At 43.1% G+C, this 26,629-nt stretch overlaps 1 protein-coding gene and 2 long non-coding RNA genes across 5 annotated transcripts in view; 1 reads left to right on the plus strand and 2 right to left on the minus strand.

The window, feature by feature from the left end:
- LOC309335744 overlaps window positions 1-1,341 on the minus strand; it is a 56,676-nt gene extending 55,335 nt beyond the window's left edge. For all 3 annotated transcript variants that reach the window (XR_014153698.1, XR_014153699.1, XR_014153700.1), the window contains exon 1: window positions 1,264-1,341. This is a non-coding gene — a long non-coding RNA (uncharacterized lncRNA). The remainder of the gene's footprint in view (window positions 1-1,263) is intronic.
- On the plus strand, window positions 1,062-26,418 carry FAM117B (family with sequence similarity 117 member B). The gene is made up of 8 exons (XM_081878362.1): window positions 1,062-1,996; window positions 12,753-12,904; window positions 16,822-16,914; window positions 18,642-18,755; window positions 19,791-19,934; window positions 21,559-21,784; window positions 22,387-22,507; window positions 25,201-26,418. Exons 1-8 carry the CDS (start codon window positions 1,282-1,284, stop codon window positions 25,517-25,519), a joined length of 1,884 nt encoding a protein of 627 aa, XP_081734488.1. The 5' UTR covers window positions 1,062-1,281; the 3' UTR covers window positions 25,520-26,418.
- LOC309335930 lies at window positions 24,667-25,187 on the minus strand. Its single transcript, XR_014153808.1, has 2 exons — window positions 24,891-25,187; window positions 24,667-24,790 (listed from the first exon to the last, which is right to left on the minus strand). It is a non-coding gene; the product is annotated as an uncharacterized lncRNA (long non-coding RNA).
- Window positions 26,419-26,629: the final 211 nt, after the last annotated feature.

Here is a 26,629-nt window from a genome sequence, read left to right on the forward strand (position 1 = left end):
AATAATAATAATAATAATAATAATAATAATAATATTGGGCAGAAGCCTTTCCCAGCACTGCCAGGAACAGAAAACTAATGGAAAGTGAGACCTTATGCATGCATGCAAACCACATGCAATGAATGTTCTCCGTGAAGGTACCTAGGCACCTGCACAAATTTAATAAAAATAAAATAAAAATCATATATATATATATATATATATATATATATGCTTTCGTAGATTTTCACGGGTACAGGAATGCAGGTTTTGGTGTCCTCGGGTGTCTTCCCGTGTAAAAGTTGGGGTGTCTAGGCGACGTTTCGACGAGGTCTCACTCGTCATCTTCAGGCTGGTGCTTTCGGCTTCTTGTTACTGGAACAGAGCCGGATCTCAGTGTTTGAGTTCCTATAAATACTGTAGAGGGGGTGTGGTGTATAGCCTCCAATGTTCTGGGCAGAGAGGAAGTTCCCAGGCTAGTGTGCCTTTTCTTCTTTTGTTCCTTAATTACTTGAGAGATATCTTGATATCAGGATATCACTCAAGAAATCACTCAAGATATCTCTCAAGTAATTAAGGAACAAAAGAAGAAAAGGCACACTAGCCGAAAGCACCAGCCTGAAGATGACGAGTGAGACCTCGTCGAAACGTCGCCTAGACACCCCAACTTTTACACGGGAAGACACCCGAGGACACCAAAACCTGCATATATATATATATATATATTGTTAATCATCATCATCATCTAGTTTCCATGATGGGGCGCGCTGTATCTTAAAACAAGACCCAGCCATTTCACCTGCCTTCCCACGCCCGCGGGTGAGGGCGTCCCACGCCCGCGATGAAAAACACGCGTGCGGTTGCGTGGAACGCCTCCGCAAGCTGTCACTCAGCTCCCGTCTCGCCTCTCGCGACGCTGCCCCTTTAAGCCTCACCCCACCCCGCGACGCGGGCGCGCGCGCATACACACGCGCATACATACATACAGAGAGAGAGGGGGGGACCCCCCAGGCCACGCCCCTCGCCCAATCAGCGCGCTGTAGCGGCAGCAACGGCGCCGACGAGCTTCCAATAGGAGAGGCCGGTGCGGCCACTATTGTTGATGAGGCGGCCGGAGCGGTCGCAGCGGCCGGAGCGGCGTTCCGCTCGTGTGTGTGAGGAGAGCTATATTGCTGAGGGGGGCCTGGCTGACCGACCGACCGACTGACTGACTGACTGACTGAGGCTCCTCTTCCCCCTCCCCTCCCCCCTCTCCCAACGGCTGTTCTCCTCAGCGCCGTTTACCTCAGAGCCGGCCGAAGGATGGCTTCTCACCCGCCGCGCGTGAGGCGAAGCGGCTCGCCGACCCCGGCCACCTCCCTGGCGGCGGCGGCGGCGGCGGCGGGGGGAGCCTCGGCTGTGTCGTCGGGAGCAGGCGGGGCCGCCAGCGCCAACAGCAGCCGCCTGCAGCCCATGCGGGCGACGGTGCCTTTCCAGCTCAAGCAGCACGGCAGCCCCACGAGGGGCGGCGGCGGCGGCATTTCACGCGCGGCGGCGGCGGCGGCGACGACGACATCGCCTCAGCCGCCGCCGCCGCCTCCTTCTTCGCCGCCGCCGCCGCCTCCTTCCTCGCGCACCGCCAGCCCGACCCGCGCGGCGCCCGGTAACGGCAGCGGCGGGGGCAGCCCTGCCGTAGCCACGCAGACCCCCGCCGCCGCCGCCGCCGCCCTCCCTCCTCCTCCGCCGCCGCCGCCGCCTTCCACGCGCGGCAGCCCCACGCGCGGGGCCGGGCCTCGCGGGAGCCCCCCTCGCCTGCACCAGCCGCCGCCCCCCGCGCCGCCATTGCCGGGCTCCAGCCCTTCGCCTTGCTCCTCCCCGGTTTCGCCGCCTGTGCCCGAGAGCAGCGCCTGCTCCGCCGTCGCCGTGCTTTCTTCCTCGTCCTCCGGGGGAAGGATCCGGCACCGGCAGAGGAGGCGGTCGCCCGAGCAAAGCAGGGCCTCTCCGGAGAGGAAGAGCCCGAGTTCGCCTGTTTGCAAAGGTGAGGGGTGGGGGGTTTTTTTGGGGGGGGTGCGTATGAAGGGGCACTTAAGGCGGAGGAAACCGGAGCCTCCCCCCCCCCCAGCTGCTGCCAACTGGCCCTAACCCTACCGGTTTCCTGCTTTTCGTCTCGAGCAGATGGCGAGGGCTTTCCTGCAGAGCTGGACCACGAGGCCGCCAGGGCTTTGGGCATCTCTGCACTTCCCTTGTGGACCCCTTGGCTCTGGACCCCCTTGTTTGGGGGGGGGGTTGTTGTCATTTCTCCCCTGTTATTTGCAGATCCTGTCTGCATTGAATAACTTCCATAATTTTTGGAGGCTGGCTCGCCTCCCTTCCTAGGGAGCTGTGTTTCGATGGCACAGTGTAGAAGGGACCTGTGGAAAGGAAAGCACCGCCAAGCATGGTGTGGTGCCTGAAAAGAGATCCGGGCAGCCAAAGGATGTGTCTAGACATGTTTCACTTTAATAGGAGCGTGGCAAGCTGCATGGTATCCGGAGCCCATCTAGTTCCATGCTGTCTACCCTGACTGAAGGTGGCTCTCTAGGGTTTCAGGCAGGGAGTCTCTCCCAGTCCTATTTGAAGATGCTGGGATTGAAATTGGGACCTTCTGCATGCAGGGCAGATGCTATTGTTTCGGCCTGGTTTTACAGCACAGCTTTACATTGATTTGTGGTGGTAAAACATTACCAAATATAATATGTTGATGGTAATTGAGGGTTGAAGGGGAGCTAGTATGTTATTAAATAATATTTCCTGATCTTTGAAAGCAATTGTTCAGCTGAGTGGGGAGGACTTACTTTTTTGCAGCGGACAGTTTGGGTAGTTACATGTGTCCTCCTTTACACTGGTAAATTTCAACTAATGTGTCTTTTTGTGCAGATTAGGCTTTGGAATACCTGAGCTCTAGCATTCACAAGTTTCTCTAAAATGAGTAGGTGAGATACTTGCATAGGATCTGTAGAATGGACACCAGGGTGAAAGTATTTGCTCTAGTGACCCTCCCTCTGTTGAGAAAACAGTGGCCTTGAGCCTCTCTGTTCACAGTTCCATGGCTGAGTACACACCATACATTTAAAGCACATGACTGGTTCCTCAAAGAATCCTGGAAACTAGTTTAATGGTACTGTGAATTGTAGCTCTGTGGGGGGTGTAAACTACAGTTCCCATGATTCTTTGGGGGAAGTCATGCCTTTAAACATACGGTGTATACACAGTCTATATCTTTTTAGGTTCATGCTGTAGTCTATACACTACAGGACCGGTGCAGGGGTTTAATACCAACCTTAGGGAAGGAAAAAGACCACGGAAATTTGACTGTCTTGGTAGCATTCTCCATGCAGTCAAGATAAGAAGTAGAAGCAGAACAGTGCACTACTTTATCCAATGAAGATACAAAATGTTAAAGTCAGAGACAATCATAGTACCCTGGAATACTCAGCACCTCCCTAGGTAGGTCTGTTGTATACAGTACAATTGCATCTTACGCCAGTGGTTTTCAACTGGTGTTGGGGCGCCGTGAATGATGGTCAGGTGGGGCGCCATTTATTTATTGCTTCCCTCCAATTGATTTTTTTTTTTAAGGCTGCAATCCAGTGTACAGTAAGAGTGATTCCAATGCAACTTAGTTGAACATGTCTGAGTAAATAGGTACACTGGTACCTCGGGATGCGAACAGGATCCGTTCCGGAGCCCCGTTCGCATTCCAAATGGAACGCAAGACGCGACGGCGCGCGGGTCACGTTTCGCCGCTTCCAAGCATGCACATGACGTCATTTTGAGCGCATGCGCGAGCGGTGAAACCCGGAAGTAACGCGCTCCGTTACTTCCGGGTTGCCACGGATCGCAACTTGAACGTGCTCAACCTGAAGCACATTCAATTCGAGGTATGACTGTATAGGGTCCTGCTGGGAACTTTCCACAGGGGAGCTGCAAAAAGAAGGGAGCTGTGGACTCAAAAAGGTTGAAAGCCTCTGTTGTATGCACATGTAATTCATGCACTTTCAACTATACATGGTTGAAGGCAGGCTAGTTGAAATTGCACAAGTTAAATGAAAGCAAGGCAAAGAGCTTAAAAGCACTTTTTGCGCTTGGGCTGCCTGGTGCTTTTAAGCACTCTGCCTTCCTTGGGCAGCAGCAGAAGGCCTCCTCAGTTCATTGGTCCAGAAGGCTAGGGATGCTTATAAGTGGGCAGCTTGAGTATACATGTTTTTGCATATATGTAGAACCCTTGGAATCGAACCTGCACATATGTTGTGATTGTGTTGTATATGAACTGTTTATAGACAGTTGTGAATGCAAAGAATAGGTAACATTTTTTTAGACAGGCAGCAACCATTCTAGGCAAGTCTCATTGACATGCGGGACTTTTGGACCCGGAAGAGGGCGGGGCACACTTATGCATGTTCTGCTGTCGTGCAGTGCATGGGTGCTGGGAACAGAACCCCTGCACGAAATTGTCGCTGCCTGTAGTGAGATTGAGAGGTTATTTGGAAATTTGTACACTACTATTATTTGAACAAGCATATAAATATCCACTTGCCTGGTTATCTTTGGGATGTTACCAGTGCTATTTTGCAACCACACAGGGAAGCTTCTATAAAATGGAGAATTCTCCTTTCTTGCACACATGCACACCCCCATTTCCTTCACTATGCCATGAAATACCAAACAGATGTGTGGGCAGATAGACTAGCAAAACTTATTGCGAAAGTAGCTAGATTGTGCTAAAGAAGCATATCCTAACAACTAAGGTACTTCCTTTATAATTTTTTTTAAGAACACTAACTTTTAAGGACAGAAGAATTTGAAAACATCATCCCAAGATGTCCTTATGAGAAAATGTGGTTAGGATTAGCCAGCATACATATTTTCTGCAGGCTTATTTGATGGCAAGCCTCATTGAGCTTGGTGTGACTTCCCAGTAAGAATGCGTAGTAGAATCAAGCAGGTATGAACAATAGGTTTCTTTTCCCAAATCTTGGAAAAACTTGAAATGTGATCTAGAAAGGATCTGTCTTGAAACTACTTGCATGGATTATACGTTTCATCTTTGACCAGAGTCTCTATCTAGTCAAAGCTGAGCCTTTTATTGGTTGTTTCAAGTATCTTTAATGAACAATAAGACCCACTCTCAACTGTAACATTGTTTAGGATTGCAGCCTTAGTCTTCAAGACAGTATTGACTTGTCATTATCAATTGCTATGGACTTTGGAAAGTGTGACTGCTTTTTAAGCTTTCTTTCAGCCTTGAAGAGAGCTATGAAAGAGTAATTATTCTTGAGGCCATTGTTCAGAAAACTTTTATGTCCTGAAGGCTCCTATTCATTGATATGTATAATTGATAATAGCACTGAGTCAGAATTTGTTACGGGAATGACTAGTATGATGTTGCCCCACCTACCTTTTAACTAAATTTTCAAACACTTAAGAAATTTACAGTTAATAGCTTTGTGGCATGCTGATTTTCCATGTGGCTATTGGAATGCCTTTACTTGACAGGAAATAGTCAGGAAGGTGAAAATAGAAGTTTGAAGGGTTATAACATATCTAGCAATTTTGTTTCCTACAGATACTTCTCAAATCATTTGAATGCAAATAGGTAAATAACATAAATCTCCATTGATTTGGAAAGATGGACGCTACTTAAATTTAGCATTTGCAGTAAAGTTAATACACTTAAGATTAATGAATGCTGCAAATAATAATATATGTGTTGTCTGGTATTTATCTACACATCCCCCAAGCATACTTTCAAAACATTAATGCATTATTTCAGGGCTTTTATTTGGGGTAATGCTTCACTTTGTATATCATTTAAAAGAATGTGTTTGCGTATATTAGAAGGCAGATTAAATTTTTCTGATACTAGTTTATACCACAAGACAAAAATGTTAACACATATACATGAGTGCCAAGTTTATTTTTTATGAATACTCCAGCAGGTAGGATTTGAGCACAAGAGCACTCTCCCCTCATGTATTTTCCAGAAACTGATATTCAGAAGAATTACTGCCTCCAATTGTGTGGAGGCAGGGTAACAGCCGTCATGGCTAGTAGCCACTGATAGCCCTAATTTCCAAATTTTTGTTTAATTCTCTTTGAGAGCCATGAGCATCACTGCTTGCTGTAGGAGCAAGTTCCATAGTTTAACTATGTCCTGTGGGAAGAATCACTTCCTTATAAGTGTCATGAATCTTCCAGCTTTCAGATTCATTTGATATCCACAAGTTTCTAGTTTTATTAGACAGAGAGAAAAACTTCTTTTATCTACTTTATCCATGCGATGCGTAATTTTATAGATTTCTATCACGTCACCTGTTGCTTACCTTTTCTTTAAATAAAAAGTCCTGCAACCTTTCTTCATGGGGGGGGGGGTGTCACACCATCCCCTTGATCTTTTTTATTGCTCTTTTCTGAACTTTTTCCAGGTCTCCAGTATCCTTTTTCAGTTGAAGTGACAATAACTGTACACAGTATTCCAAATGCGATCGCACCATAGATTTGTGTAACGCCATCATGATATTGGCCCTTTTATTTTCAGTTCCTTTCTTCATGATGCTAAGCATAGAATTTGCCTTTTTCATAGCTGCCTCACACTAGATCAACATCTTCACTAATTTATCTTGTGACCAAAAGTTCTGTCCCCATGAGCATGTAAATGTGAAAGATTTTTACCGCAATGTGCATCACTTTGTGTTTGCTTACATTTAATTGCATTAGCCATTTTATCACCCAGTGACTCAGTTTGGAAAGGTTCTTTTGGTCCTTCTGTGATCAAGTTTGTAATTTGAACACAAGGAGATTGCCTGGAAGGAATAGAAACAAGATAAACCAGATTATACAAGGCACTGGAGGAGAAATGGATAAGTTGTTTGCAGCAGAGTCCCATACATAGGCTAGAAAGCTTACAACATAGGCTGAAAGCTTGCAACAGTTTGCAGATTGTATTGTTGAGGCTACATCTATTCCATTTTCAGGATATAAATTTTCACCAGGGGTCAGATGACTGCAGTTTCTTCCATTCCCTGTGTGAATGGAAGGGAGGTTCCCAATTTCCATATATAACAACCCCTATGACAAGGGACTTTTCAGCTGGATCTAAACATAAAGTAGAACATTCATAGCATTTGGCCTATAGGTAAAGGTAAAGGGACCCCTGACCATTGGGTCCAGTCGTGGCCGACTCTGGGGTTGCGGCGCTCATCTTGCTTTATTGGCCGAGGGAGCCGGCGTACAGCTTCCGGGTCATGTGGCCAGCAGGACTAAGCCGCTTCTGGCGAACCAGAGCAGCGCACAGAAACGCCGCCAGAGTGGTACCTATTTATCTACTTGCACTTTGACGTGCTTTCGAACTGCTAGGTTGGCAGGAGCAGGGACCGAGCAACGGGAGCTCACCCCATCGCGGGGATTTGAACCACTGACCTTCTGATCGGCAAGTCCTAGGCTCTGTGGTTTAACCCACAGCACCACCCGCTGTGGCGCTATACTTGATAGTAAATGCAATTCAAGGCCTCTTTTAGTGGGAATATCTGCAAACTGAATCTTACATTTGGCATCCTGGTATGAATCCTACCTTATCCAGGTTGATTATACCAATGGTTGTAGTATTCAGTATAGAGGCAAGAATAGCAGTAACCAGTTTTTGATCCTGATCAAGTAAATATATGATTTCTATAGAATCACTATGTTCCTAGAATTCTTCCATGTGTCTGAAATAGGGCCCGCTTCCTCAGTGTCATTAAAATCATCTCTAAATATGGCACTTGGATCTCTCCGAACTGTTGCATTTTACACACACACACACACACACACACACACACACACACATACATATACATATACTGGATGAGCAATCCCTAGATTTTCCAGAGGCTACATTCTGCCTCTTAGATGCTCTCTTGTCAGTGCATAAAACGCTTTGCACATATTATCCTCAGTTGTATTTCTGGATTGATCAGTGGCTGCTGGTTGAACCAAAGAATCACCCCAGTGAATAAGATCCTAGGGCCTCTTTCCGTTATGGAAATTAATGCTCCAGTTGACTAATTCTAAACAATTTTTTGAAAATGTATGCTTTAAAATGATGTTTAAAAATAACTGCATGGAATCACCCCAACTTTATGGAGGAACCCCTCTTCCTTTAATATAGGGGAAAGTAGCTTGGGCTGACCAAAGGTTAACAAAAACCTAGTTCAAAGTCAGTGGGAGTTTTACAGCTGAAATTAAATTAACAGGTCCAACTGGCTTGTGCAATGGTAAACTTAAACGTTTCACAAAAAATATTGAACCCCAAAATGGAATTGTTCCATTTAGTGGTGGAACACATTGCCGCTTGGTTTGTCTGGAAAACAAAGTTACAAGACTTAAACTAGTTTTATCTATTTATAAAATAGTTGTGGATGCAATTGCTCTTATCCTTTCTGACTTGAACGCCAATTTCTGCATTGTCCTGTTTTGATGAATAACTTTGAGTTAGTGACACCTGAGGAAGTGGAAAAGATCCTTACAAGTGAAGGAGAAATCTCCATAGGTTTGAAGGAGCAGTGATGAGACCACTGGTTCAGAAACCCTCATTTGATTTCACATTTTAACAATTTTAGACAAAGGCTGCAGCTTCTGTACAACACTTGAGTGAGTGGGTGCCCCTTCCTCTCTTCCCTTCTTGGACAGGGATGGCCCATTCTGTTTCATTGCCTGAGGTGAAACAGGAATGTGCCACTCCCTACTCACGCCCCAACCCTCCTCTTCCCCTGTCGCCAGAATGCCCCCCCCTTCACCTTGCTTATCGTCATCTCCAGCAGCTTTTGAAATCATCAAGCAGGCATTCACATTTTCACTCGCACTGTAGCATACAATTGAATAATTTGTGGGGATTTTAAGCATACAGTGGTGCCTCGCAAGATGAAAAGAATCCGTTCCGCGAGTCTTTTCGTCTAGCGGTTTTTGTCGTCTTGCGAAGCAAGCCCATTAGTGGATTAGCGCTATTAGCGGATAAGCGGCTTAGCGGCTTAGAAAAAGGGGGGGGGGAGTCGGAAAAACTCGCAAGACATTTTCGTCTTGCGAAGCAAGCCCATAGGGAAATTCGTCTTGCGAAGCACCTCCAAAACGGAAAACCCTTTTGTCTAGCGGGTTTTTTGTCTTGCGAGGCATTCGTCTTGCGGGGCACCACTGTAAATGGTACATTTTGGCTAGCTGCTCCTAGTCAATACTTTTTCAGCATACAACAGAAGTACGCAAGAGGAATGGTTAGCATCATTTTTAAAATAAGATTACATTCAAACTATGCAGAAGCTACCATACCATTGGTGTCAGAACTTCCCATATTAAACAGTCGGACATGTTTTTGGCTAGTTGAAGCCCATTCTGAATTACTTCTTCCTATGTGGTGGTGATATGATACGCACTGGGGAAGCTAGCATCTGTTACCAGCTTAGAGTTAGCAGAACTCTAATTGTGTAGCAGTGGAGTTACTGTTCTGCTGCTTTCCAGATGGCAAGCATGAAGCTTAGGTGCCTAGCAAAAAGCCCTCTCCCTGTTTGTGTACTCTGGCAGAAACATAGATAATGCCAACAAATATATATTGCAGTTACATGGTGATTTACCTATTTACACCTTTTTGGCCAAATTGCGTTGTGAAAATTAAGGTGCTCATTAGATTTGATAGCACGTTTACCTTTGCTAATAAATAGATTTTTTGGTTTCAAGGTTCTGAAAATTGAGGTGCTCATCAGATTCAATGGCACATTAGACTCTAGTAAATACGGTACTTAATTTTTTATCATGTTTTATAGATTGTAGGTTTTTAACTGGGGTAGAGATACTTCTCATCTTGAAACCTTGTTTTAACTGTATTTGTACTATTTTATGTGAATGCCTTGGGCAGCAGACGGATGCAACACAAACCTTTAATTGCCATGATATTTGCTGTAAATACAGTAGCAAATATCAGTGTATTTTCCTGCTAATGCTGATAATAACTTGTATTTGACATAATTGATGTATCTGCACACATATTTTCAGAATATATGAGCACAGCAACCTAGTAATCGTTTGGATTTGTTGTTTTCCAGCCATGAAGTTGTGGAAGGATATGTCCATTCTCTCATCTTACATAATTTATGTTTGGCCTAACTTCTGGGTTCAATACCATCTCACTTTCCTAACCTAAACTAATTGATGACAACTTGTTGGATATATAAATCATTGTGGAAATGAATCTCTAACTGTTAACAATGATAAGTCAAAGTTTATGGTATTTTCAAAAAGGAAGTCCAAATATTATTGGACTGCGGATGGGCAGAGGATAGGACAAGTCGATTCTTAGAAGTATCTCAGGATCTGGTTTCATGCCTGTTATCTGTAATGTACAGGGTAAATTAGCAAAGATCAAAGCAGAGTCTGCAGTAAAAACATTCTTCAATTTTCTACACAAAAAGAAGTAAATTTGTTCCAGCTGCTATACGAGTGCGTACTGTAAAAATTGTGACCCAGATTTTGTTTGGAGCCTCAATATTGTTTCCAGAACTTGAATTTTCTCTTGAAAAATTGAACAGTATTAAGGTTCCATCAGGGGCAGGGGGTGGTATGAGATGTTTTTTCTCTCTCTTATTTGATGTCATTGTAATTAGTATGAGCCAAATCTGACGAAATAAAGAATGAAAATATACATGTGCAAAAGCTGGTTGCATTGGCTAATGGACCATGTACTCCACAGTTGTTGAGTCTTAGCTGATCCTGTTCTAATAATTGAATGGCATATTTTAAATTTTCTGACAGTGCCCAAGTGCAGAAGAGATATTTTATTGGCCCATTTTCAAGACTTTAGATAGCAGATTTCCTAGAGTTCCCATAAAGATAGATCCTGCCTGTATAACCACTGGGAGGTTGAAAAGAGTGTCTAGTCATGTTTTACTGTTGTTTTTATCAGATAACGCATAATTATGAGGTGATTTCCTGGTCAATTGTTCTGACTATATTCCGTGATTACCAAGCAAGTGACAAAAATATCTGAATGTTGTCATATCATGCCTCTTAGTTCTGCTATGATCGTTCGTTCTTAGCTTGTCATTTTTTAAAACAATTGGCTTCATTGAGGCTGTGTTTTTGTATTTTTAGATTTTGTCTTACTGGTTGGTTGATCATAATAAACATCTGATTGACTAAATATAAGACCAATAACGAGTATCCTATAACAAGAGAACTTCAGGCAGAGGGAACCCTGACTAGTTTTGGAACCATTGACTATAGTATAATTAAGTCTAATAAAATTAAGACATTTCTGAAATACCTCTATTGTTCATCAGCCCAGCTGTTGTAACTGCTATCTTGAAGCAAGTGCATCTCTTGTTATGTAGGTCACATCATGTGAAGCTTGCAGCTGAGCAGTTGTGGGAAAAGAAGGGGGGCTGAGTAGCAACACAAGGGAAGAAATGACAATGAAAATACTACACAATTTGCTGAAGTGCAGACAGTATTTTAATGAAATATTCTGAAATAGCCTAGGGAGCTAGATGAGAAAAATACATTGGATGGATTCAGAAAAAAATAATATAGTGAGAATATATATTTAAATTTTACTCTCCTGTTAATGGGGATGAAATACCAGTATATATGCAAACCTTGTGCAGTTAACCATAGTATATGTTTTTATTGGGCTGATGCTAAAATATATACATGCATTTATCTGCAAATGGGAGTATTGGTCGTATGGTGCTCAATTACTTTATGCAGTATAGTGTACTATACTACATGATGGTGTATAGTGCATTTTAAGCAAAACAGCTCGGTGTGTAATGCATTAAGCAAACTAGCTTCTAGGCTAATAAAATAATGGTAAACTTTGTGCCCTTGCCAGAGTTGTTGTGTGGGCATGCGCACTATGTTTTGTGTATTTTTTGTTTTTCAACATCTGCTCCCTGCGCATAATAAACTATTCATGAATTTCTGGGAAGTTTTAGAAGAAATTGGATGAAAAGAAAAAGTCACGTTGTGTGCCTGAGTGAGTTCTCTGAATAATAATGACTTTTAATTGTGTGTATGGATTGGAGTGTAGTTGATGGCTATGCTGGTGTTGATTATATTTTTTATTCCGGAAACGGTAGCTCTGATATTGTTGCAATTTTAGTGATTGCTTTCCCAGATAACTGATTCAGTATGTGTTTGTGATTTTTAAATTGTAAAATCCACTTTTCAAAAGTTTTACTAATGTTGAGGAAAGCAAAAAAGCAATATATTGGGGGGAAATGGAGTCTTCTGATAAATTATTACGTGTGGGTACTACTACTCTGGGTTTGAGGCTTTTTTGGTTTTATTGTGCAACAGGGAATTAGAAGCACAATTCCTAGTATTAAACAATAAGTTAATGAAGTGTAATTTATCTCAAAAAATGTAAATGAGGTGACCAGCTAGAAGGCAGATAGTGTATTTAACCTAGGACTGCCAATCAGTCAAACTGTAGTATATAATAGCACAGAGGGAAAGTTTGTCAGCCTGTTCTGTCACAGTTTAATACACCTGTGCATTTTAAAAGTCTTCAAGGCCTAAACTTTAAATATTCATTGTTGGCAGCTGAGTGCTATGTGAGTCAGAAGTATATATATATATATTTTTTTAAAAAACCTATACATAACAGCTTCATAAATAAAACGATTACCAGTTGTGTACAGCCCAAATGCATGATACGCAGAATGAAAATCTGTGTAACAGTAGGCTTTATTTCCTCTCAGAGTCATCTTTTTTTCTTTTTCTTCTTATTTTAGTTGATAAACCACGGCCACCTTCATCAAGCCCTTCCAGTATTGCTCGACGTACCCCTTCACTAGACCTACTTGCTGCTCCATATCTTGCTGGACAATGGCCTCGTGATAATCACGGTCAAGCTGCACCGTGCATGAGGGACAAAGCCACACAGGTAAGAGTTCGTATATACTAGGGAAAAACACTTGCCAGGCAGGGGTAAGAAATGTCAGCACCACTCCTGTCTGCTGTGGTGGGTTCACAGAAGTTCAGCAGGGGACATTTTCTACTGAATTCATATGCTTAAAGATTTGAAAGCATTCTTCTTTGTTCATAACATTTGTTAAAATTTCATCAATGTTGGTCTAAGATGTTAAAATGGAAGTATTGAGACCTTTACTATGTACATCATGAATTTCCAGTGCCTGGTATATTAATCATGAGTTGACGAATTTTGTTGCTTTCCTTCTTGTATGCATAGATATTTCTCATGTAGTTTTTATGATACATGTATGTGGTACGTATCATACAGTGTTTTGTAGTGGTTAGAGTGCCGGATTAGGATCTGGGAGGACAGGGTTCAAATCCCCTCTCAGCCAAGAAGCTCACTATGTGATCTTGGGCCAGTTACTCGCTCTCAGCCTAACCTACCTCACAGGGTTGTTGTGAGGATAAAACAGCAAGGAGAACTATATACATCACCTTGAGCTCTTGGGAGGAAAGGTGGCATATAAATGCAATAAATAAAAAAATATATATTTTTGAGAGTGCATAGAGCATTGAACACGAGTAAGCAATATCTTCTCTAACTATCCTTACCTTATTTGGTGTGTCATTTCATGTCTAGTATTTAACAAATTATATTGTGGCAGTTGTTGACATGGGTAACAGAGGCTCTTGACAGTTCAAGACATAATTAATATTGTCATCAGGCTTTATTTTAGTTTAATATTTAAGAAAGGTGATAGATGGCCCCCAAATAATAGCCCAATGTGTGTTTTCTTTATGTTCCTGCAAAAATGTACATGCATCTTCTTTTAAATAATTTAGAACAATGGACCAAGGAGAGCCAGGTGGTGTCTCCAATCCAGACTGGATTTTGCAAGGGACATTGCAGCATTGATTAATGTTTTGTTCTGAATTATTTTATTCAAAAGTATTTCGGCAAGCCAATAGAAAAGTTGGAAGTTGGACTTGTTAATCTCTCATCTGCATTGAATATGAGTCACAAGAGCCTAGGGAATTTTTTAAAATTATCTTTTTAAAACAACAACAACCCAGAGTATGTCCTCAGAAACAGCTACTGGGCCATTTCACAGGAGGAGTGCAAAAGGAGCGAATAACATTGCCTATATCTAAATTATATAAATAATCAACACCGTTCATTATTTATGTGATAATTTACAGTTCCTCTTACTACAAACTGTAAAAGGTATAAAAATAAGACATTAGAAAGCTCTAAGCTGCAAGAAATTCACAACAGCAAATGATAGCTTCCTGCTGCTCCCAGAGCCCTACAGTCGTTTGACAACTAGTTTCGGGATCTTTAGCCCAGATGGTGCTGAGTGCCATATAGCAACTGGTGTTTGGGAGACCCTTTTAACAGCTATGTTTAATTATTCTCAATGCTTCTTTCAACCTATTCTGATATGCCTCCTTTGGGAAAGACTGTAAGTTAATTCACGGGACAAATGACTGCTGTTTCTTATACTACAGCTATACTGTAATAGTGATGTAAAATACAATATATATATATGTGTGTGTGTGTGTTGTTGTTTAGTCGTTTAGTCGTGTCCGACTCTTCGTGACCGCATGGACCAGAGCACGCCAGGCACTCCTGTCTTCCACTGCCTCCCGCAGTTTGGTCAGACTCATGTTTGTAGCTTCGAGAACACTGTCCAACCATCTTGTCCTCTGTCGTCCCCTTCTCCTTGTGCCCTCCATCTTTCCCAACATCAGGGTCTTTTCCAGGGGGTCTTCTCTTCTCATGAGGTGGCCAAAGTATTGGAGCCTCAGCTTCACGATCTGTCCTTCCAGTATACACACACACACACACACACACACACACACTGTATTTTTTGCTCTATAAGACTCACTTTTTCCCTCCTAAAAAGTAAGGGGAAATGTGTGTGCGTCTTATGGAGCGAATGCAGGCTGTGCAGCTATCTCAGAAGCCAGAACAGCAAGAGGGATCACTGCTTTCACTGCGCAGCTATCCCAGAAGCCAGAACAACATGAGGGATCGCTGCTTTTGTTGCGCAGAGATCCCTCTTGTTGTTCTGGCTTCTGAGATTCAGAATATTTTTTTTCTTGTTTTCCTCCTCCAAAAACTAGGTGCGTCTTATGGTCTGGTGCGTCTTATAGAGAGAAAAATACGGTATATTGCAATCTGGCCTTTGGGATTCTCCTTCAGATTGAATATTTTGGCCCTGCTATTTAATATTTGCATAAATAATATACAGTTGCATTGCTTAGTTCTAAGGGCCACACATATATGCAAAAATTGTGTACAACCAGAATTGATGTTTTTCTTAGTGGAGGAAGCCCTGCAGGGAGGCTTCCCTGTGTTTCTACTACCTCCTCTCCACAATTGAAGGAAGGAGAGGGAAGGCAGAGAGAGACCAATGTGAAGGGAGGAGCAGAGATAGATATAGGCAGAAGGAAAAGCCTGGGGTGGTTTGTTTGTTTGGGAGGGGGTCTATAGAAACTCTACCTTTTTAATATCAATTAAGCTAAATTACTCACACAATCACCCATTTCTTTTTTGGCTTCAGATAAATGGACGGATAGTTTACATAGAGCTGAGTTCGTGTTTAGATAGTGATGCCATGTGAGTTCTTAGAACTTCAGTTGTAAATTTCCAAAGATGTTTCGGTTTTTCTCTCTTGGTTACTGAAGCCTTAAAATGGTGGTTGCCCTGCCGTGCTTCCAATAGGAGAGAATTTATTTCCTTGTTGAATCATTGTTTGAAAGTTAGACTCGCTGTTTCTTTCGTTCTCTGTGCTGGTAGGTGTACAAATATCTTTAATTCTCAAAGGGTTGGCCTTGGGAGAGGTTTGGAGGAGTAGATTGCTTTGCTATTCCTACTTCTTTAGGCCTAGGACTCCTGCTGTGTGATGTTGGCACCAAAATGTACTGTTTTCTTCCCAAGCTGTCTATTGCTAAATTCCTTCGCAAAGCCTGGGATGGTTAAATGGGAGTAGGGTGCAACTCAGCTGTAGTTCAGGAGCACTCCCTGCCTGCCATCCACTCCCTCCCTTAACTGGCAATCAAAAAATTCCAGTACTGCTTTCTTTATGCAGATGAGATGGTTTTTATTTCATCATCGCTAGGTCCCTGGATGGTCACAACAGTGCCAGTCATTTAAGAACCTGGGTTCACTTACCAAGAGGAGCACGGAGGTTGCGAGGTGGCAGGGAAGTTTGGGCTGTGTGGCTGCTGCAGTGCATTCACATAGCCTAATCTCCCCACTACTTTGCCCTCCTGCTAAGTGACATTGACTCCACTGACAGGAAGCTCGTGTTGTGGCTCTATCCCACCAGGCAAGCTGCTCCTGCAGTGTTGTAACAGTTGGATACTGAGTTGTTCAATTTCCCCTGAAGCATCAGCTCATAACATTTCTGACTGTAAAAACCATAATGCAATTTTTGCTGAATATGCAAAAATGGATGTTCAGTGTATTAATTCTGTGTCCTCAATTTGGTACATTAAAATTAAATCTGACCATAAAAGGTCTGCTTATCTGCGGGAATTAATTTTTTTGTTAGCTACACATGCATTTACTCAGCTTAGATTTCAGACTTTGCCCACCAGATATCTGACGGGCAATTTTTTTAATAGGCCAGTAAATGACTGCATTTGTATATGTGGATCAGACCAAATCAAAGGCATTATACACTGTATTCTGTATTGCCCTTTATATAGCTCTTTTAGGAATAGATTCTTCTATTTGTTTCAGAATGATTTAGGGAACTAAACTTTTAAGGTCTGGCATGTTGTATTTCTGAAAATTATTTTGATCCAATCTGTTTCTAGTCAGCCTCTGATTTTAATTTTTTAGAATCATTTTTTTTTTCTTTGTCCTTGTCTTAGACTGAAAGCGCTTGGGCTGAAGAATACTTGGAAAAGAAGAAAGGCTCTCATAAGCGATCGGCATCTTGGGGCAGCACAGATCAACTTAAAGAGGTTGAGAAACATGTTTAGCTGTATTCAAGTCAATACACACAATAGCTGCAAATGATTGTACAGTACATTCCTTACACAACATGAGAGATATGTGATCTCTCAACATTGTGCGTGGGGAACCTCAGGTTCCTGGAGGCCAGGTGCTGCCCTTTGAGCCTCTCTATGTGACCCTTCCCTGCCAACCTAGCAGTTCGAAAGCACCCCCAGGTGCAAGTAGATAAATAGGGACTGCTTACTAGCGGGAAGGTAAACGGCATTTCCGTGTGCGGCTCTGGCTCGCCAGAGCAGCTTCGTCACACTGGCCACGTGACCCGGAAGTGTCTGCAGACAGCACTGGCTCCTGGCCTCTAGAGTGAAATGAGCGCACAACCCTAGAGTCTGTCAAGACTAGCCCGTACGGGCAGGGGTACCTTTACCTTTACCTTTATGTGACCCATAGAACTTTCTCCATATCATACCCCTCTGCCTTCTTTTGCCTCTGACCAGCACTGGCCTGTAGTCACTGGAAGGTTGCCCTCAAGAAAATGCAGCCTGCAGGCTGACAGAGATTCCCCATTCCTATGCTGTACAGTGATACCTCAGGTTACAGACTCCGCTAACCCAGAAGCAGTACCTCGGGTTAAGAACTTTACTTCAGAATGAATACAGAAATTGCATGGCAGCAGCAGGAGGCCCCATTAGCTAAAGTGGTACTTCAGGTTAAGAACAGTTTCAGGTTAAGAACAGACTTCCGGAACGAATTAAGTTCTTAACCCAAGGTACCACTGTACTAGCAAGAGGAGCAATAAAACATGGGGTGCTCTTCTAAATGTAAACAAAGCCACCCATCTGACTGCTCAGAAGGTCAAGTTCTAGCACGTGGAATTGGTGTAGAAACATGTAATAGAGAAGAAGACATCATAGTTAGAGACATGCATGGTAAGAAGATGGCTAAGTCTCAGTTTCATCAGATTGATAACCATGGAGAACATACAGCCAAATTATTCTTTTATGTCAACTTTTACTTCTCTCTTTTTTTACAAACACTGCTGGTGTTTGAAATACGATATGAATATTGAGTGCCTCCCCACACAGGGAGAAATACCCCATGGGTCTACTTCCTGCCAACCAACAAATCTGTGCAACCAAGTGGTACAGATGCAACTCAGTTATAGGCAGAGGGAATTTGTCTCAGCCCTTCCCTTGCCCCAGCCACTACAGCTTGTCTTGGCATAGCTCTTTCTCATGCCTCTTGCTCATAGTTGAGGTCAGGTGGTGGCAGTGCCCGCCTGCCATGATATCAGTGAAAACAAAGGCTGAATGGCAGGTGTCCAACGAGCCTTCTCCCCCATGTGGAATGGAAACACCAATGTTTCCATCAACGTACATTCAGTTTTCACACTGCGATGGAGTTCCCACTTGGTGAGGCACACATCTTTCCATCCTGCTTTTTTAATGAGCTACAAAGGCAGATTGGAGACAACTTCATTCTGCTTCCACTCCAAGCCAAGTAGGAGGCAAGAAAAAAAGCCAGTAAATGATCGTGTTGATACATAGGCATCCCTATTCTTGCTGTGGTCAACATGTTTCTGAGGGGAGGGAGAATGCACATCTTAATGTTAGTAGTTTGTGCACTGTTCCTAAGTGGTTACTGTGATAGTAACAGTACTTACTGTACATGATGACATAATTGTTCAGACTTTTCATTATAAATTTTACAGGGAAACTTAAAATGTTTGTCCTTTCAGATAGCCAAGCTACGCCAGCAGCTGCAAAGAAGTAAACACAGCAGTAGGCATCATCGGGACAAAGAAAGACAATCTCCATTCCATGGTAATCATGCAGCCATTAACCAATGCCAGGTACGATCACGATTGTTAATATAAAAATTGGAAAGCGTTCGTCCCGGGATGTTTGCTGTATTTTAGTTGCTGTGTCACACACAGAAACTCCCACCAATAGTCTGGAAGCTGTCAGCACTCGAGGCACAAAAATAATAATGACAAAATAAGTGACATGCAGCTTTATAGCCGAGCAAATGTTTGCTTTAGATTTGAGTGCCTTGCAGAACTTGAAGATCAGCATGTATACAATATCAGAGGAAATGGGTGAAAGAAAAAGACTAGGTTTGGGGGAGTGGTTGCTAGGCAAATTATGAGCCCAAACACCCAAATCTGTTTTTGGTTCTGAGCCTCCAGCAGGCACAGTGCGGATAGAAAGAAACATAAATTGAAATTCTCAATCCAAATACTATTCCCCAGGCACGTTACAGGTGGGATGTACAAATGATGCTTGATTTCGCCTGGGTCTTTTTGGACCTGGAAGAGGGAAGATTGGGGGCAAAATGCTTGTCACCTGTACATGTTAAAATCTAAGGTATGCTCATAGTCTAGAAAAACAAATGCACTCACTGCAGTTTTTTATACCATATCTTGTATTCCTCATCAATAGAAGATTCAAATCACAAGTGCTGAGCTATTCTGGGAGAGGAAGGAATGAAGTGAAATTTTTGAGGTGATGGGATAGAGGAATATCATTCATGGCTGGGCTCTCATGGTCCGTTTCAACACCTTACCAAAAAGATGAGGCATAAGTCAATTGGAAGGGAGTTCCGTAATTGTGGAGTCACCCCTGTGAAATCTTTTTCCAGTGTGCATACCAGCCTAACCAGTCTTATTAGAAAGCACACTCGGAGGACATATGAAGCAGATTCTGATGTATGGGGAAGATTCTATGTATGAAGGCCATTTCTCCGATAACATCGTACCAAGCCATTTCAGGGCTTAACTTTGTCGTATTAATAGAATGTGAGCTAAGAGCTAATGTTTCATTCGTTGTCCTATATTAAACTACAGAAATGTAGCATTTTTCAATTACTATTTTTGGGGTTTGTCTAGCCACCTGTCCCAAAGAGTGTGCTAGTTCCTGTGATACCAATTGCCAAGTCAACAGGATCGCGCTTCCGTAACAGCATAGAGGGGCTGAACCAGGAGATTGAAATAATTATAAAGGAGACAGGAGAGAAGGAGGAACAACTTATTGTGAGTATACTGTTGCAATCAAATAGGTTTTAATTGCGGTCTTATGCTAGTATGTGAAATGGACTGAGTTAATCTTCAGAATATGAAAAATATGAAATTCTTTTTAGACATAATGTTCCTGGTTCCATGGTTTAGAAAATCAGAAATCAATATCAGGCTCATGCCTTCATCCGTTGCTCCTCCCCCCTCTTTTTCACACCAGCTTTTTTGCACTGATTTTGGCTGAATTAATTCACAGGTTCCTCATGTCTGAAACAGGACACTGTGGTTTAATGTCAGTTTATTAACTATAATCTTCAATCAGGATCAGACCATGGTTTCAGAACCTGGGGTTATATTCAGTGTAGTGCTATGTAAACTCCCATTTCCACATTGGGACTCTGCCTCTCCCCCCGCCCCCAACTCTCCCAGATTTGTTTGGTGGGTTCCTCCAACCCTCCAGAGCAGATTGGGGGCCAGCAATTGGGAAGGGGTGGAGCATAAATATTTCTACTTTCACAAAGTTTAGTTGATTACCAACCTTGGTTAATAAATTGGCATTAAACCACCATTTCGGATGTAATGGGGCACCGTGGAGACTGCAATTTAGGCACCAAAGATGGCATGCAGGGGAAAGGCGAGGGGGGAGTATGCGAGTTGGACACTTGTTGCTGGCTTAATAGACTCTGGTTGAAGGGTGGGGAACCCAATTTCCTGAGGACTGAATATGGCGCTCTAGGCCTCTCTGTCTCTGGCCTTTGGAGCTCTCTCCAGACACCCCGTCACTGGCCCTGCTTCACAGCCTGAGATTCTTTGCCTGGCTGGAATGTGTCCTTGAACTCTGATGATGACTTTTGCTTGCCTAGATGCAGGATTGAAAGAGGGGTGGGTGTCAAAAGCAGCCTACTTTGTGGGAGTGGGGGGGGTTATTGCTTTGTTTTGCTTTTATTTTAACTATTTATTTTGTGCTTTTATCATATACTTTTATATATAGGATATCTTCAGGTGAGAGGCGGTATATAAATTAAATAAATACTTTACAGAGGTGAAATTTGCATTCGTTTCTCTGCCCGCTTTTGCCTCTGATCCTCAGAAAGTTCCTCAGAAGGGAATGCTGACCTCAGGCTGAGACACGTTCCCCCCTCTTGCTTTAGATTATTAAGCCAGGAGTGTTACACCCAGGCCTTCTTACTGTTTCTGAATATCCAAGTAATTGTGCATTCAACACTTCCAAGATGAAACACACATGTGTGAGAGTTTCTGGAGTCAATGAATGTCATTGGGAAAGGAAAAGGAAACCAGACATGAAGAAGGGGGTCATTCATGAAGTACCCTGCTTCAGTCAATTTGGTTGCTTTTTGTACAAGATCATCCCTGTAAATCCTCTTAAGTAGATATATATTTTCCCCTTGCTCAGAATCCTTTACTAGACCTCAAATCTCCTTAAGTTTGACTTCCATCTCTCTCTCTCTCTCTTTCTTTCTTTTTGTTGGAGTCTGAAGAATAACTAATCTTCTACTAAAGAGCTTTATTGATACAAAAGACTAAAGTAGTCTATTAACATGTAAAGTAATTTCTTATCCAGACAAGATTAGTGGTCTGCTGCATGGCAAGAAGTTTATACACACGTTTTTTTTCTTCACAGCCGCAAGATATTCCAGATGGGCACCGAGCCCCTCCACCTTTGGTGCAGCGCAGTAGCAGTACCCGCAGCATTGACACGCAGACTCCTGGCGGGGCAGAGAAGGGCAGCAACAACAGCAGCAGATCCCAGTCTGTGTCCCCAAGCTCATTCCTGGCCATTTCCAATGAGGGCAGTGAGGAGAGCCCATGTTCTGCTGATGACCTACTTGCAGATCCCAGAGATAAAGGTACCCGCTGAGAAGTGCTCATAAAAGCATATTACAAATTCCAGGCCTAGGCATCTGCTGAAGTGTGATGGGAAAACGGAAACTTGACATCTTTCTGCAGGATCTGGTCTGTGACCGTTTAATAAAATTTGATTTGATTTTGATCTTTCTGCAGGGCCTGCAAGACAAAGCTGTTCCACCAGGCCTTTGGTCAGGGCACAGCCTGACTGCCTCCTTTGGCAATCTTCACAGAACTTTAGCCTAATGGTTGCCATCAATTTGATTTGAATTAATTTTATAATGAAATGATTTTAGAATGTTGTACTATGTTATTGTTGTTAGCCGCCCTGAGCCCGGCTTCGGCTGGGGAGGGCGGGATATAAATAAAATTTATTATTATTAACTGAGCAGAAAGAGGAAATAGTCTCTTGTGCATTGTGGACTTTTGAGGGGATATTTACTGATATTTCTCATGGCACTGTTGGGGGATATTGATGGGTACACTGGTATGTCCGGGGGCCACGTTGGAGGCCCTGGTTTTAAGAAATACCAGTAAGAGTGTGGGAGGAACAAGGTCAAGTGTACTGGTATGTTTTAAGGAACTAAACCTCTGTTCATTACAGAGAATGGAAACAATTCTCCTCTGCCCAAATACGCCACCTCGCCCAAACCCAACAACAGCTATATGTTCAAGCGTGAACCTCCAGAGGGCTGTGAGAAGGTGAAAGTCTTTGAGGAAAGCTTGTAAGTAGTACCCGTACTTCATAGTTACAAAGTCTTAACATTTTAGAAATATCTAAACTTTTGTTTTGCAATGCAGCTTTAGTGGCTAATCTCTGTATAGACTCTTCCTAAGGTTATTCCTTCAGCTCCATCGTTTTGTCAGTTCATAATTCAGTAATCATTTAAAACTGTTTGCAGTTGTCGTGGTCCCCCTTTCACTTTTTAGGGAATGCTTAGGTAACAGAGATCAGACCCAAAGCTGCTTCATCAATGAGAACTCTGATATATTGCTAACCTACCATGGCAACTGGCAGAAGGCAAATACTATTCTTTGGTCAGTGATTAGGGACTAAAAACGTACCATGCCACACAAATTGAGCTTTTTACTAGTGATCAGACTTGGTGATAAAGGGGTTTATGCTGTCTAGCAGCAAGGGATGTAATAGATCTGGAGAATGATCACATAGCTTTGGCGCTGCACACAAAGCCCCAAAAGAGAAACTCCTAAAGTGTGGAATATCTAGTTTTCTTAAAACATGAAAAACACTTTCTTTGCCTGCAGTTTTGCTTTAAGGAAAACTTATAAGGTAAAGGGACCCCTGATCATTAGGTCCAGTCGCGGACGACTCTGGGGTTGCGGCGCTCATCTCGCTTTATTGGCCGAGGGAGCCGGCGTACAGCTTCCGGGTCATGTGGCCAGCATGACTAAGCCGCTTCTGGCGAACCAGAGCAGCGCACGGAAATGCTGTTTACCTTCCCACCAGAGCAGTACCTATTTATCTACTTGCACTTGGACGTGCTTTTGAACTGCTAGGTTGGCAGGAGCAGGGACCGAGCAATGGGAGCTCACCCCTTCGCAGGGATTCGAACCGCCGACCTTCTGATTGGCAAGCCCTTGGCTCTGTGGTTTAACCCACAGCGCCACCGGCGTCCCATCAGGAAAACCTACCACAGGTTAATTTTCAAAATTACCCAGCCTTGAACTTTGGAGACACTCAGAGCTCCTTCAGGGCTTAGCACAACTGTGGGACATGGCCCCATCCCTTTTCAGTTGCAAATTGGATAGAGAGGTGAAGGCTTGGTCCCTGCCATGCTAGCTTTTGGGGAACTTCGAACACCCTCAGTCTAAGGCAGGGCTGACTTCTCTCAAGCTCTGAGCTGGAGTGTGTCATTGTTGCACCAACTTGGAGATGCTCTGAAAGCAGTGAAACTATGAGACCCAACTTCATATCAGGGAGAACACCATCTTCTTCTGAGACTGTAGAAGAGCAGAATCTCATGAGCTTGTTTTGATTTGGAAACACTTGGAAAACCGTGAAGTGTCACTCTACTTTCTGAGTGTGTCAGGAAGTGCAAGACAAGGGAGACTCCTCAATTCTTTTAAGCTTTGGGAAAGGTGGTGGCTTTTGCCAGCTTTGGGTTCAGTTGTGGACTGCCTTATGTAGGATTAAGATGACAATGACCATTGCGATTCAGGAAATCATGGGTACTTTCAGACAAGCCTCCACATTGGACAGATCTTAGTCCTTGAGCTGTTTCCAGTAGTGACCCAAACCTCTCTCAAAATCATCTGCCTTTTCCTCTTGCTCCTGCTGTGCTTGCAAAGGTACTTCTACTCCTTCTGACACAGTGCCACAGCTAAACAGGGTTGTTTTTCACTTCTAGCAGTGGTGCAATGCCAGAGGGAAAAGATGTGCCTATGTAAGTATATTGAGGGGGTTCCTTTTCCCTGCAGTGTTGGACTGGGATGAGTGCTGTAATGGGGAGGAAACAACCCCCACTCTTCTGCTGATCAAGAGAAAAGTGTGTGGGGGGGGGTGCCCCCTGTACAATGTGGTGGGTATGTCTTGGCCCTGGGCATGTTCTATGCTGGCATGCAGCCCTCAGAAAATCTGCCAACCCTCAGTACAATCCTCTGGTCAAAACTGCTAATCATCCCTGCACCAAACTGCAGCTTGGTAAATGTGAACCTATGTTAAAGTGATAGATACCACATCACATTACAGAGGAGTGGAAGGAGGCTAGCAAAAGGGAACTTTTTCATCCAAGCAACCTCACCACTGCAGCCATCTGTTCTCCCTGTTCATCAGAGTTGAAGGACCCTCCACCCCACTGTGTTCTATCCCATGCCATTCAATAGTCACCCAGCTCACAGGAACAGGTTTTTGTTTTTTGCAGGGGCGGGGCGGGGGGGGGGGTCACCAGACTTCAGTGTGAAGGAAACAATAGAAAAGTCCCTTTCCAATAGCTTGTTTCTACTTGCATTTCTTGGAACCCAATCCGATAGTCTTGAAAAAAGGATTTCTAAAGTTGTTGAATTGTGTATCAAGCCATTTGTAATGCTTCATCAAGCAGTTGAGACAACAAGCAGCAGAAAGAGGTTTCCCGATACACATGGGATAACTGTTTGTGATTTTAAAATCTTCCATGCTTTTACATTGATCCAGTAATGGAGAACCTGTTGACATATTTGTTGATCTCTGGGATCAGCACAACAAACACTGTAAGTCATTTTAAAAAATGATTAGAAAAAGAAAGGATAATTTTTTACCATTATGAACTTTAAAATGCCTTCTTCCTTTCACACATGTGTGCTAACATCCACATATTTAATTTTCATTGCATCTGAGATTTGCAGTTAACATATTCAGAATGCTGGCAATATTTAGCTTTCTGTACTAAACTTTGTTGAATTGTTATTCTTTCTTTTGTAGGCCAAAGCCCTTGCATGAAATTCCGGCCTTTTACTGTCCTGACAAAAATAAAGTAAACTTCATTCCTAAAAGTGGCTCTGCTTTCTGCCTGGTCAGTATCCTGAAGCCACTTCTTCCCACACAAGATCTTACACTCAAGGGTGCTACTCATAATCTGACCGTCACGCCTGGTATGACACCTGCATTGCTGCAGCCTATTGCCATGGCCTCCATCTCTGCAAGTGCGGTCCAAGAGCGGCTCCCTGGCGGAACAAACAAAATTATACCGCAGATGTCGGTGCTGCAGCAGTCGAGACATGGTGAAGAAACTGAAGGATAAACTTGGTTTTGCTAACTTTAAAGAGAACTTTATTGAAGCTAGTTGTGATTATGCCTTCCAAATCACATCTGTTTGCATCATGATTGCTGGCAATTCCATAAACAGGTCATACTAGTATCTTGATCTCCGTGACCATGACTGTTAGGCTGGCGTGAGATCTAGGAAAAGGAGTGGCAGAGAAACTGCTGTACTTGTCGTGGGAAGGCTCAAATTAAATCTCTGGCCTGCACTTTTTAAAAAAAGCTTTGGTACAATAAAGGGAGACAGGTCATAATGCTTTACAATTTGGGAAGACCCAATTTTTTCTGATGCATTACCAATCTTCAATTTTGAAGAAGGAAACATTCAAGACATACCAGCTGTTCCTTGCAAAAGATCTGCAAGGGAGAAACAAGCAAATGGCACTGTAAGAAGTATTAGTTCATACGAATCTTGAGCTTTTTGATGCATAGCAAGATGATCCCACTTTTCTTGCTACATCATTTCCACTCTTGGGACCAAAGGACTGAATCTTCTCAGCATTCTACGATGTGACCAGCATTCTGTGATGTGACCACATCCTCCTCCCACAATAAGCTTAATCTCCTTCAGACCAAGAAGAGAAGCAATATTGGTACATTACGTGCATTGGGGTGGGAATCACTCACATAGAGGTACCTGTCTGGAAATAGTGTTTTAGAGCACTTCTGCCAATAGTGTAATGACTTGTTCCTAGTGTTGTGTTTCAGAACAATATTCCCTTCTCCCTTTCCCCCCAAAATGCCAACTAACCGTCACATCAGTGCCTCCTGGGACATCTTGGTTTGTTGTGTCGCTTTCAGAATCTAGAATTGCCTTTTGGCCTATACCCCAATCCTATCATGTCTTGCCACTACTATATAAAGTGTGTAGTCATATGATCTTGAAATGGCCATGCATGGTTCTTCCTGCTTGTCAAAGTACTGTCTTGTGGGTCTCTTGAGGGTAAAGTTTGTCAGGCATGATGTTTGTTAAAGCAATTTATTTCAGTGGATATAGTCTCCTTTTTGACTAGCAATATTGTTAGGGTGTTAACCTAAGGATCATTTGATTCTTTAATATTGGTCTGCAGTTGTGGCCCATTTCATTTCT

This window comes from Podarcis erhardii (assembly GCF_964252035.2).
Source record: "Podarcis erhardii genome assembly, chromosome: 1".
NCBI lineage: Eukaryota > Metazoa > Chordata > Lepidosauria > Squamata > Lacertidae > Podarcis > Podarcis erhardii.

Bases quoted from the DNA above. Each gene is read 5' to 3' on its own strand.
- FAM117B (XM_081878362.1), top strand. From the start codon at position 1,282: ATGGCTTCTCACCCGCCGCGCGTGAGGCGAAGCGGCTCGCCGACCCCG. The intron at 1,997-12,752 runs GTGAGGGGTGGG...TTCTTATTTTAG, and splicing joins GAGTTCGCCTGTTTGCAAAG to TTGATAAACCACGGCCACCT. The intron at 18,756-19,790 runs GTACGATCACGA...GGGTTTGTCTAG, and splicing joins CAGCCATTAACCAATGCCAG to CCACCTGTCCCAAAGAGTGT.